Consider the following 12207-nt stretch of genomic DNA (forward strand, 5'->3'; position numbering starts at 1 on the left):
GTCCAAAAAAAAAGAAAAAAGAAAAAAAAAAAAAAGGTATTATTACCCCAAAAAAATAGGTAAAAAGAGCTCCAGCTGCCAAATACCTTCAACAGAAACACATTAAACAGGACTAAAGTTTTTTTAATTAAGATTATTCAAGCTGTAACCAAAAAGCTCAAAAAACAGAAGCAGAAATCAGACTAAGACCAGAGATTCAGAGGATTAATCAAGTTTAATCGTCACAAAATACAGAGGATCATTACAGTTTCAAACTTTCCACATTTATTTACCAAAAATGTCGTAAACACATAATTCTTTTCTAAATTCAGCCTCATTTATTTCACAGAATTATTTCTTGAGTGAGCCATAAGTGATAAAAGAGCTGGAGGTAACAACATGAGTACAGCAACAGGAGGACGTCAGTGTGTCCTGTAGGTTCACGTCAACAGCGATGCGTTCAGGGCCGTGTATTGGAGCTGGAAACCTCCACCGGTGACAGAGGCATCAGACAGAAACTTCAGAGTCATGACGTTTCCTGTAACAACAGAGCCGAGAGATGGCGACACATTTCATCTCTGTCCAAATTATATTCACAAAGACAAAAGTAAAATGTCTTCAAACTGAGACGTTTTTTCATCTGATGGGAAATATGAGCTGAAGGCAGCAACACATCTGTAAGGAGCAGCAACGTGCTCCATGCTGCTCCAGATGTTTGTACTGGTGGAAGGTCTGGACCACAGCAGACCAGTTCTCCTGTTCCACCATCAGGATGTGGTTCAGCATGGTCCTGCTGGACCAGTTCTCCTGTTCCACCTTCAGGATGTGGTTCAGCATGGTCCTCCTGGACCAGTTCTCCTGTTTCACCATCAGGATGTGGTTCAGCATGGTCCTGCTGGACCAGTTCTCCTGTTCCACCATCAGGATGTGGTTCAGCATGGTCCTGCTGGACCAGTTCTCCTGTTCCACCATCAGGATGTGGTTCAGCATGGTCCTGCTGGACCAGTTCTCCTGTTCCACCATCAGGATGTGGTCCAGCATGGTGGAAGGTCTTCCCTGAAAGAAACGTTGTCTGGATGGGAGCAGATGTTTCAGCATTGATGGAGCTTCCCAGATGTGGAAGCTGCCCACGCCATCGGCACTAATGCAACCCCATCCCATCAGAGATGCAGGCTGATAACAAGCTGGATGCTCCCTCTCCTCTTTAGTCTGCAGGACTGTCCACAAACTATTCCACATCTTCATCCAGGTTTCCACTCAGAACATTTTAAATGAGCTTTGGTCCAGAGAAGACGGTGTGTTTCTGGATCCTCTTCACATATGATGGAGCTTTAACCTGCATGTGTGGATTTCAGCCTGAACTGGGTTCACACTGGTTTCTGGAAGCTTCCTGAGTCCATGCACTGGTTTCCAGTAGAGAATCATGTCTGCTGTTAAAGACACTACAGGACTTTTGCCATTTCCCGCCACACGCCCCCCATCGACGGCTAACCCAGCCTCCATCCTGCATCCTGCCTGACCTGTTAGCTCTCTCCAGCCAGCAGAAGACCATCTTACCATGATTCTAGTTTTGTCTTCTTCTCTCTTTTAATCTTCTTGTTTCTTTGCTGAATCAGCGATGTTGTGTGTTCAAACAGCCAGTTCCTTACTATACGGTAAAAATGAAACGTCACGTCCCAGATGTAAAAGTTGTATCATATCAGTTTCTCAGCCTTTGGACGCTGCCGGGCAGATCACCAGCATCCAGCCTTGTCCCGTGCATACAGAGATTCCCTCTAATCTTATCTGGATCTTTAAAGTTTGAGAAACATTTGTCTGAAATTGTTCCACATGGTTTTGGATCCAGAATGTCTCAGATGGTGAAGCTGTCTCTGTCTTTCCACCTGAGAGACTCTGCCTGTCTGAAAAGCTCCTGTTATACCCAGTCATGTTACTGACCGGTTGATAATTAACCTGATTATTTGTCTAAACCTCTAAATGTTCCCTTTCCAGCCTTTTGTAGCTCCTGTTCCAGTTGTTTACAGATGTGCTGCTGCATCAGATCTACAATCACATAATATTTGATTTAAAAAAAAATGCTAAAATGTCTCGGTTTCAGCATCTGGTATGATGTTTATCTTTTACTGGGAGGAAAATATGACTTGATGAGATTTGGAAATCATTACATTTGAGTTTTATTAACATTTTTTACACCAACAGAGGGACACAGCCTTTGCAGAATTCAGGTTTCCTCACATTTACTTTATATTTAATCATTTAAACATCAATATTTCTGTCAATAAATCCATTCATTCATTTCTAAATGTAAAAGTAAGAAGGTCGCTCACCTGTACTGATGATATCATCTGGTAAATAATCACCACAGAACCTGAGAACAGGTTAAAAATGGAAATCATTAGTTTTCTGAAAGAGACAGAAGCTTCTGCAAAGACTCCATCAGTGGTGTTGCATCATTAGCTTGTTTCTTTTAGAAAAGGAACAGCTGTATGTTGTAACATCTGCAGTCAGAAGGACATAAAGTCAAATAAAAACACGCCTCTCTAAACCTCCGAGAAGCAGGAATCCAGCTCGGATAAAAATATTCCTTTTAGCAGCTCAGCCAACTGATCACACATAGAAGAGAGTTGTATGTTGCAGGAGCCATAAAAACCATGGAGCTGCCAGCTTCTGATGATAAACCAAGCTGAGAGTCAAATGACAGTAAGTCATCTAATGCAGCTACTGCCTCAGAAGTTTCTGCTTCATGGAGCGACAGGCGGCAGTAGCAGCAGGTTAGCAGGAGGGGGCAGCAGCGTGCTGCAGGATCTGCCATTAAAACAAAGAAGACGAGCTGAAGCTGCAAATAAATGAATTCAGTTTGGTATGAAACCAAAGCAGGATGGGTTATACAAATACTTTTACTTTCAACATCATCTTTGGTACTTTTTCATCAATACATTTGTCCTTTAAAGAAAATCCTCTGACTGTATGCGCTACTTTTAGTCCTGGGTGCCTTGTGATGCAAATTCAAACTCTTTTATGTATGTATATATTTCATATATTTTCCAGGGGACTCCATTGTTCTGCTGGGGGACTTCAATGCTCACGTGGGCAATGACAGTGAGACCTGGAGGGGAGTGATTGGGAGGCATGCACCCCCCCGAACCCAAATGGTGTTTTGTTATTGGACTTCTGTGCTCATCATGGATTGTCCATAACGAACACCATGTTCCAACATAAGAGTGTCCATATGTACACCTGGCATCAGGATTCCCTGGGCTGCAGTTCAATGATCGATTTTGTAGTCGTATCGTCGGACCTGCGGCCACATGCCTTGGACACTCGGGTGAAGAGGGGGGCGGAGCTGTCAACTGATCACCACCTGGTGGTGAGTTGGCTCAGGTGGTGGGGGAGGAGGCCGGTCAGATCTGGCAGGCCCAAATGTGTTGTGAGGGTCTGCTGGGAACGTCTGGCTGAGTCCCACGTTAGAGCGAGCTTCAACTCCCACCTTCAGCAGAGCTTCAACCATGTCCCGAGTGAGGCGGGGGACATTGAGTCCGAATGGGCTGTGTTCCGTGCCTCTATTGCTGAGGCGGCCGGCCGGAGCTGTGGCTGTAAGGTCGTTGGTGCCTGTCGTGGCGGTAATCCCAGGACTCGTTGGTGGACACCAGCAGTGAGGGATGCCGTCAAGCTGAAGAAGGAGTCCTATCGGGCCTTCTTGGCCTGTGGGACTCTGGAGGCAGCTGATGGGTACCGGCGGGCTAAGCGGCATGCGGCTTCGGCTGTCGCCAAGGCAAAAACTCGGGCATGGGAGGAGTTCAGCGAGGCCATGGAGAAAGACTTCCGGACGGCTTCGAGGAGATTCTGGTCCATCATCCGGCGGCTCAGGGGGGGGAAGCAGTGCTCCATCAAGAAGGGGGACCGGAGGGTGTGTTCCAATTACAGGGGAATCACACTCCTCAGCCTCCCTGGTAAGGTCTATTCAGGGGTCCTGGAGAGGAGGGTCCGCCGGATAGTCGAATCCCGGATTGAGGAGGAGCAGTGTGGTTTTTTATTTTCTCATAAGCTCCCGATGCGTCCCCGACTACCCCACCAGGTACATGTACCCCCATATGAGAAGAATAAATGAGTGGCACTGGAACTTGAGAGAAAACTTGAGCTAAAAATGACTGTACAGAAACTCGGCCAAACTTCTTCTGGTTTGGTTGAAAAAATGAGTGTGAAAAAGTGAAAGTTTGATCATTTTTTTTAGATTTTATGCTCTGTATTAAAACTATATTGTCTAATAGGTGCGGCGCTGATTGATGCTTTAATCTCTGGATGAGCTGTAACGACAGCAGAGTGCTGGACGAGCAATCCTCACCTCCCAGCAAAGCCCGAGACATCATCGTAGCTGTCGTAGACCTCCAGATAATCTGCCAGACACGACATGTCGTCCTCTACGTCAAACTCCAGGAAGTGGAGGCGGATCCTCTGACCCAGACGCGCTCGGATGTGCCAGTAGCAGATCTGCTCGTCCTGATACTCATCGGGGAACCCAGGAGACTGGATGATCTTCTGCTGGTCAGTCAGAACTCCTCCACACTCCTTAGCTGCCAGACACATCATTAAAATATTGTTATAAACTGAACCCTACAAGGTCATTTTACAAACTCATGGGCTCCTTTGTGGCATGTTTATGATCACCAATAAATAAAAGACATAAATAAACAACAAATACAAACCTTTGGAATAAATCAAGTCTCTGATCACATTATTCATTTTTTAATGCAATTTACTTTTTCAATTCAGTTTACTTTATCTTCAACAATTCAGTCAAGATTTCAAAACATCTCAGTGGTCTTCAGACACTGTGCAACTCATTGGTTTTCTGCGCAGTTGCCATGGTGAGTAACCATGGTAACAGAAAAGTTGTTTACGAGCAGGATGCGCTCGTAAAGTCAGCGAGTCAGCAAGACAAATCGAATGCAGAACAGGAGCAAAGCAGAGAGAACAGCAGAGGAAACTAAACATTTCTTCCAACCATTCAGACGTGAGCTTGCTAGCTCACAAATGAACGAGCTTGAAACGCTCCGGAATACAGAGAGTGCAGTATTATGTAATTCACTGATCATATCCTGGACTCTAAAGACCTATTTCTGCTGGATGTAGAAGATGGTTTTGTCCATTTCTGCGTAATTTGGTCTGTTTTCAACAGAAATGTATAAAGTAGAAGTAGTAGTAAAAATAAAGTAGAAGTCTTGCCATGTTTTTGGATCTATGGATGCATTTAGAACAGGTGTTTTCACCAACAGGCTCATCTACCTGCAGCGGAGCTGAGCTAATGGTTTAGTGACTGGTTGGAACAGCTGCTGGACAGGACTTCTACTTTCTACTTCTACTTTATACACCTCTGGTTTTCAATGAGCTTAGCTATCAGTCACTTGACACAGAAAAAGGAGCAATACCACCAAAAATCAGGGGGGCAGTGTTGAGTTGTAAAGCTGATGCAAATAGCGAAAGGAACGAACCACAGAAGAAGAGGAACAGGAAGAATCACCAAATAAAAAGCACCTAAAGAAGACGCAGAAGAAGAAGAAGAACTGACTTATAAAACCATGGCAGCGTACATAATGGAGCAGAAATGGGCCTTAATACTTTAAGACTGTATGAACCAAGCGGCAACCTCTGGTGATTAAAAGTGAAGCCAATGGGGAAGTGCATAAAACTGCAGTTCCCCCTTCATCCACTAGGGGCTCCGAAACAGTAAATCCCCATAGACTCCCATGTTAAAAAGACCAACTTCACAGCAGGAATAAACATGTTTACAGCAGGAATAAACATGTTTACAGCAGAAATAAACATGTTTACAGCCTGGTACAAAAATCCATTTTAGGTTTAAAAGGTCAGGTTTAGCTTCATGACAACTGTAGGGGGAGTGAATTTTTTTCTAACTTGCCCGTTTAAAAGTAATTTAATCTAAAAATTCAGCATATTTAGGGGCGTGTCCTTTTGATTGACAGGTACACGATCTCCCGCTTCAAGTAAGAAGAACGTAGAACAACAAACCTACGGGTGACGTCACAGAGGCTCCGCCCATCTTTCTATATGCAGCCTATGGTACAAACAGCTCCAGAACAGCGAAACAGAGGAAGTCCTGCCGTGCTTCTCTATGTCATCTTTACAGAATCAGGATCCAGGTTTGCTTCTGTTGGGACTGAACTGGAGCTGTGTCACTTTGTTGCTGCTGCTTCATTCAGACTTTTTAATCACCATTTTGTCTTTGTTTCTTCTAGCTAGCAGCTAGCTGCTGAAGCAGATCCTCATAATGTCCCACGGACGTCCTAAACTCCTAAAGCTGCCGTGGTCAAGCTTCAGATCCTGGACTAAATGAGTTCTTTTCTCTTCTCTAGAACAGGATGAACCTAGTGCCTCTTTTCTCTTTTCTTCTGCAGCAGCAACACTTTATCGTTTGTGTGAAGTGAAATCCATCTTTGTTTTTGCCACCTTGCACTTTTCTTTTATAATCTTCATCATTTATTTGCAATTTTGCATTTCACTTGGCGTGCAGAGACAAACACGTCAATATTTCACCTCTGAATTATTCACGATTTGGTGTCGTTCCTTCGCATGGTGTTAGTACGTAAAGGTTTAGGCTGTTGCCTCCGCGACCCGACCAGGATAAGCAGGAGGATGATGCAAACTGTCTGAAAGCAGACGCTGAGAAGGAAGTGAAACTTCTAATTACAACAGAATAAATCATGTTGCAGGAAGCATGTTCAGATATTCCAGACATCAGTGATTGATTAAAGTCGGACTTTTCAGCTTCTTTACATCTGCTGACATAGAAAGTTTGAGTTGAATCAGGCAGATGTGGAAATCTTTTGGATGTGGTGGCTCCCCAATGCTCAGTCATTCCTTCGCACCATAGCTGGCACATCTTCGATTCCTGCTGGGTTATTTTTGCTCATGATAACTCACAGGGTGGGCCTGAGATTGTGGTTCTGAGTCAGGACAAAAAAAGACTCTCCTCCAGTGACGCTGATTAACTTCTCTTTATCATCCCTCATGACTGACTCCAGACAACTTCCTGAGTGGATCTGTGGCGCCTCGGACTTTACAATGGTTTCTAACCTGTGGGCTCAGCTCTCCTCCACTGGGACTCTGACTCTTTTACACTGTTAAAGTATCAATAACACCAACACCTCTAAAACTCCTCCATTACAGCTTCAGGTAAACAATGAAATGTGCTGGATGGGTTTTATATTAACAGTGAACTGAAGGGTAGAGTTGTTCTCAGTTCAGACATGTACAGCCAGAACAAGCGTTCATCAGGCAGAATCTCCGTCCAGAGTTGCAAACACTGATGCATGCTTGGGTTTATGACATATGGAGCTCATTAAGACTTAGCTCCCTCCGTCCTGGAAGTTCCTAAACCAGAACGAGGCTCTTATTAAAATAACCTGACGCACTCAGATTTACTGATGCTGTCACTGAAAAAGGAAGCAGAGTTGACTGGAGGTTTCCGTCTTCAACATCTGCAGATGAACACAAAACTTTATTCTGAAACAGATGTAGCCAGCTTTCCATTTAAACCAAGATTATACTTGCAGAGATTTGTGATGCTTTACTGCAGTAATGATGTCAGTTTGTTCTCGCCAACGTGATCAGGGGTAGCTAGTTCTCAACACATGAACCAAGCAGAACTTGTTTTTCATCATCATTTCTTATGTAAACAACATTCATTTGGTCCTCACAGTTGTTTGTACACATTCAGAGACATGAAGCAAAGAGAATAAAAACAAAGTTAGCTCCACTTAGACTGGTGCTAGCATGAAAACATGAACTGCTTTAGTAAGCTACAATATTTACTCACAGTGTGGATTGTAGCAGTAAACATCCCATTTCTCGCTCTTGTTCAACCTGTATCCGTAGTCGATGATGCCAACTTTCCCAAACCCGCAGTTGGCGCCGGCTTTGACGATTGGGTAACCAACGCGTCCTTTGTCAAACCATCCTGCAGCGCACACATGAAAACCTGAAACAGAAAAGAGAAATAAACCACAAGTAAACTACTGTTCCTTTCACTGACCAGCCTCTGTGGACGAAAGCCTGCTGGCAGCCACTTGGTAGCAACGTGAGGAGCTTAGAACCGAGTCGGCAGTGCCAATGGATAAAAGAGCGACCTTCCAGGTTGTTTGTTGTGGGTAAACTCAGCTGCAAACACAGAAAAATTCATCCAACCAGACCTGTATTTGATCTCTGGGAGATGAGAACATCCAACAAGGTGTTAACAGGCTTTTGGAGTTCTTGTAGGACTATTTAAAATTTGCGACAGTCATCCAACAACAAAGGACTTGTGGAAAGATGAGTTCGAGTCACTGCCTCCTCTTGACCTTTGCCCCCCTCCCTGCATGTTAAAAGCATTCCAGCAGTTAAAAGATGGGTTACATCATAGCCCCATCCATGTTTTGTGTGTTTTACGGGAAAGCAACGAGACAAACAACCCATTCTGTCTGCATCTAAAGGAAAGGATTGATTATGTACACTGCTTAGAAAACAGTGAGTCTGACAGATCAAACGACACCTCATGTCTCCAGGCGACTCTGATGATGGCAGAAAACCGTGTGCTTTAATGGAAATGTCACGATGTGTGTTTGAGCATGAACGGCTGCAGACCTATTTGACGCGCTGCCTCCAGCTGTTCGTAAGTGGCCAGCTTCCCTCCCTCGTACTTGCAGACAGCCTTGGCCTCTTTGTATGTCAGCTGGTACCTCCCTTTGCGAGATTCCCGGTGGTAAACTCCAGCTGCTTGTTCTGCCAAAGAGGGACAAAAGAAATCAAAACTGCAGTCATTTGTATCCCAGTTACCTGATACACTTTTAAAAGAAAAAAAGTCCAAAACTGAACTCAGAAAGAACGACTCTGGTTTTGACTTTCATTGGTCACTTGCTCTCTGGCCTTCTCAGTGTGAATCGCTGATCCTGCTTTGGCTTAACACATGCATGACTGCAAACTTGGCAGGATTATACACCGGTTGATATTTTGATCTTTTCAACCTGTTTCATCAATGTTTTTACACTAATTGAACCTCATCCTCACTGCCTTTAACTCTGTCAGATTTGACTGCTTTATAAACATTTGAACAAAAGAAAAGATAAATGACGTTTAGCTAAACATGTAAGCGAGGGGAAATTTTCCAGGAATTAATTATTAAACCTTGTGAATGTGGCCATGAAATTATTTTCTGTGTTTCAAGAGTCTCATGTGTAAAATAAACACTATAAGTGAGGTTTTCCTATAGCCAGTGATTAGCATACACTAGTGGTCAATCAGCTTTAGTTAGCCGCTGTAAATCTTACAGGACTAGTAAAGCCAGACTAGCATGTGAGAACTAGCCACTAGCAGCACAGATTTGGCCTGATGTAGGAAGCAGGTGCAAGTTACAAGGACTCTCAACTTAGCTGATTGAGTTGATGGTAGCAAACAGGTGCTGTTGTTAGTAACTAGATCTCAACCAGTTAGAGTTAGCGAATGAACTCTGCATTGCTAATGACAGCAACAAGATGTGTGTTAGGTTAACTGATCACTTCTGACATGTAAGGCGCTTTTATCCAAAGCGCCAAATTAGAATAGAATAGAATATAATAGAATAGAACAGAATAGAATAGAATAATCTTGTTACGTTAGCATTTGGAACTTGACAAATTTGTGTGACTGGACACTACCTGCTAGCAGCTGGGACTCGGGCTAATGTAGCCAGCGGATGCTAGCTGTTAGTAACTAGGACTCAATCTAGCTGATCAAGTTGGGGTTAGCAAACAGATCCAATGTAGCAAGTGGGTGCTAGTTGTTAGTAACTAGATCTCAACCAGTTAGAGTTAGAGTTAGTGAACAGACTCAGCATTGCTAATGATAGCAACAAGACATGCATGTTAGGTTAATCGATCACTTCTCACATTTAAGTAGTTTTGGATAAAAGTGCCTAATAACTGTAGAATAGAATAGAATAGAATAGAATAGAATAGAATAGAATAGAATAGAATAGCCTTGTTATGTTACCATTTGGAACACGGCAAATTTGTATGAGAGGGCACTAGCGGCTAGCAGGTGCGACTCGGGCTGATGTAGCCAGGGGGTGTTTGCTGTTAGTAACTAGCACTCAACCTAGCTGTCTAGCTGGTGTAAGCAAACAAACTCAGTCCTGCTTAGCAATATCATTTGCTGCTAACATACAGGACTTGGCTAAGTGAGCATGAACTCGCTTTTAGCTGATGTTGGCAGTTACAAATGAATACAAGACTAAGGTTAGCATCCCAGAACTCCATTCAATGACTGCTGAGTAGATATAGTGCCATGCCTAAACCACCACTGTTTTTTGTGGTTAAAAAGAACAAAGAAATTGTCTATTAATGTGCAGGCTAAAATTGGGGAAAATAAAATGACAATATAAGTTGTCTTAAACATGTGTTTGAATATGCAGAATAAACATTCACATTTTAATGCAGTAGGACTGACAAAACAAACAGAAACAAATTTATAATACAAATCACAGTAATTAAACAACAGATTTAGGGACATTTTGCTTGTAGTTTTGTTAAGATACACTATTCCACCAGACATCCAGCTCATGTGTAGGTGTGTGCAAATGATTTTACATTTAATACATTAAACTAACCAAATCGTTTAGATTTGTCCACATTTGTAAAGTTACTTTCTAAGCAGTGGTGTCGTGGTCCCTCATGAAGTGGGTATAAAAAAAAAGGAAAAAAAAAGAAAAACAGAATAAAAGTTACCCAGAAAAACATTGTTTGAGAAAAAGTGACATCTAAGACTATTTAGTTCACCCCAAAAATTAATCTTTATATTTACTCATTGTCACATAATTTCTGCTCTTCGGTTTCAAGGAAGAAGGGTTATGAAATGATTAAACCAGTCTTGACACACAGACTAGTGGAAGACGGGCTCACAGATATATGTACATATATCTTTATTATGTCTAAAGTTAACGCAGCTGATGGCTAACTACACCGGTGTAGCACAGGTAACCTTAGCTCAGCTGCGGGACCAGGTAGTTAGGGTTAGGATGTTTGTAATTGTAATAGCAGCATCCCAGGGGTTTAGAATTGGGAATACTTATTGCTGACTGAAAAAGAAGTGGGTATCCTGAACTACACCACTGCTTCTAACCAGTTATTGCTGTTTTAACTCAAATGAAAACATAAAAAAAAGTTCAGAAACAAATGTGAATCCTGCTCGTGCTCAGCGGGAGAGCTATTTTAACACCATAACAGTTCAAATCGTGAGTTTTTATCAAATCAGTAACTTCAGATTTAATTTAGAAATGTTTGTTCAAACAACCCAAACTGATTAGAAAAACAAAACACAAGTATTCAGCTTCACCTCATAAAATGTAAAAGCTGGTGTTCATTAAGGTGTCTGAACAGGAAGGGAAGCAGCTTGTTTGCAACATGTTTTAACATTTAGTTGTAATTTTCATATAATTTTACTGATGTATAAAGAGGCATGTATTCCCACATTGAGAATCCAGGTCCTGGAGAACCCTGAGATGAAGTCATTTCCACATGTTTGCAGACCTCATGCAGCACAGCCAGGTCATAAACATGCTGCTTGGCTTAAGCTGCTGGATTTCTCTACGGTCTATTTATCCCTCTTACTCCTCAGTCTGCCTTTAACCGAGTACAACTCCAGAGGTGTTCCCAAAAATCCGACAAGCAGAGGAAAAACGGCCTGATGGAACGTGAATAAAGTAAACCTGATATTATGTTAAAAAGGAAAATTATTATTGTCTTCATTAATCATTAATGTATAACTGATCACATCCACTGATTCTCAGCTTGTAGAAACAACAGAAAGGAAACTTGAAGCAGAAAAACACAATCTCCTGGGAAAAAAAAGTAAATATTTCTGTTTCTATTTACCCAGCCATATGGAATTGTGAAATATTCCGTTCTTGAAGCCCCATGCCTGCGTCTCCTTCAGCAGGAAGCCGAGCGTCCAGAGGAGAGCCAAGACGTGCATCCTGCAGCCGTCAGCGAGCAGCTGCTTTCTGCAGATGTTTCCAGCAGCTCTGTCCTCTGGCGCTGAGCGGCTGCTGCTTTATATGCCTCTCCAGAGAGGTGGGAAGTGTCGAGTACTGTGAGATAATTAACCACAACAACTCTGGCTGCTTTTACTTTTACAAGATGTCGTTTCCCCCCTCCTCTCGTTTTTAAAGAAGAGTTACGTCATTTAAAAATGTACAGAATT

At 42.7% G+C, this 12207-nt stretch overlaps 1 protein-coding gene across 1 annotated transcript; it reads right to left on the minus strand.

The window, feature by feature from the left end:
* Positions 1-302: 302 nt before the first annotated feature.
* On the minus strand, positions 303-12006 carry tnfaip6 (tumor necrosis factor, alpha-induced protein 6). The gene is made up of 6 exons (XM_079253821.1): positions 11880-12006; positions 8617-8754; positions 7814-7975; positions 4322-4550; positions 2307-2347; positions 303-517 (listed from the first exon to the last, which is right to left on the minus strand). The coding sequence occupies exons 1-6, from the start codon at positions 11977-11979 to the stop codon at positions 420-422; spliced, it is 768 nt and encodes a 255-aa protein (XP_079109947.1). The 5' UTR covers positions 11980-12006; the 3' UTR covers positions 303-419.
* Between the last annotated feature and the right edge of the window lie 201 nt (positions 12007-12207).

The sequence above is a fragment of the Telmatherina bonti genome (assembly GCF_933228915.1).
Source record: "Telmatherina bonti genome assembly, chromosome: 15".
Taxonomy (NCBI): domain Eukaryota; kingdom Metazoa; phylum Chordata; class Actinopteri; order Atheriniformes; family Telmatherinidae; genus Telmatherina; species Telmatherina bonti.

Bases quoted from the DNA above. Each gene is read 5' to 3' on its own strand.
- tnfaip6 (XM_079253821.1), bottom strand. From the start codon at position 11,979: ATGCACGTCTTGGCTCTCCTCTGGACGCTCGGCTTCCTGCTGAAGGAG. The intron at 7,976-8,616 runs GTCTGCAGCCGT...TTTCTGTTTCAG, and splicing joins GGAGGCAGCGCGTCAAATAG to GTTTTCATGTGTGCGCTGCA. The intron at 518-2,306 runs GTGAGCGACCTT...CTGTTGTTACAG, and splicing joins AGATGATATCATCAGTACAG to GAAACGTCATGACTCTGAAG.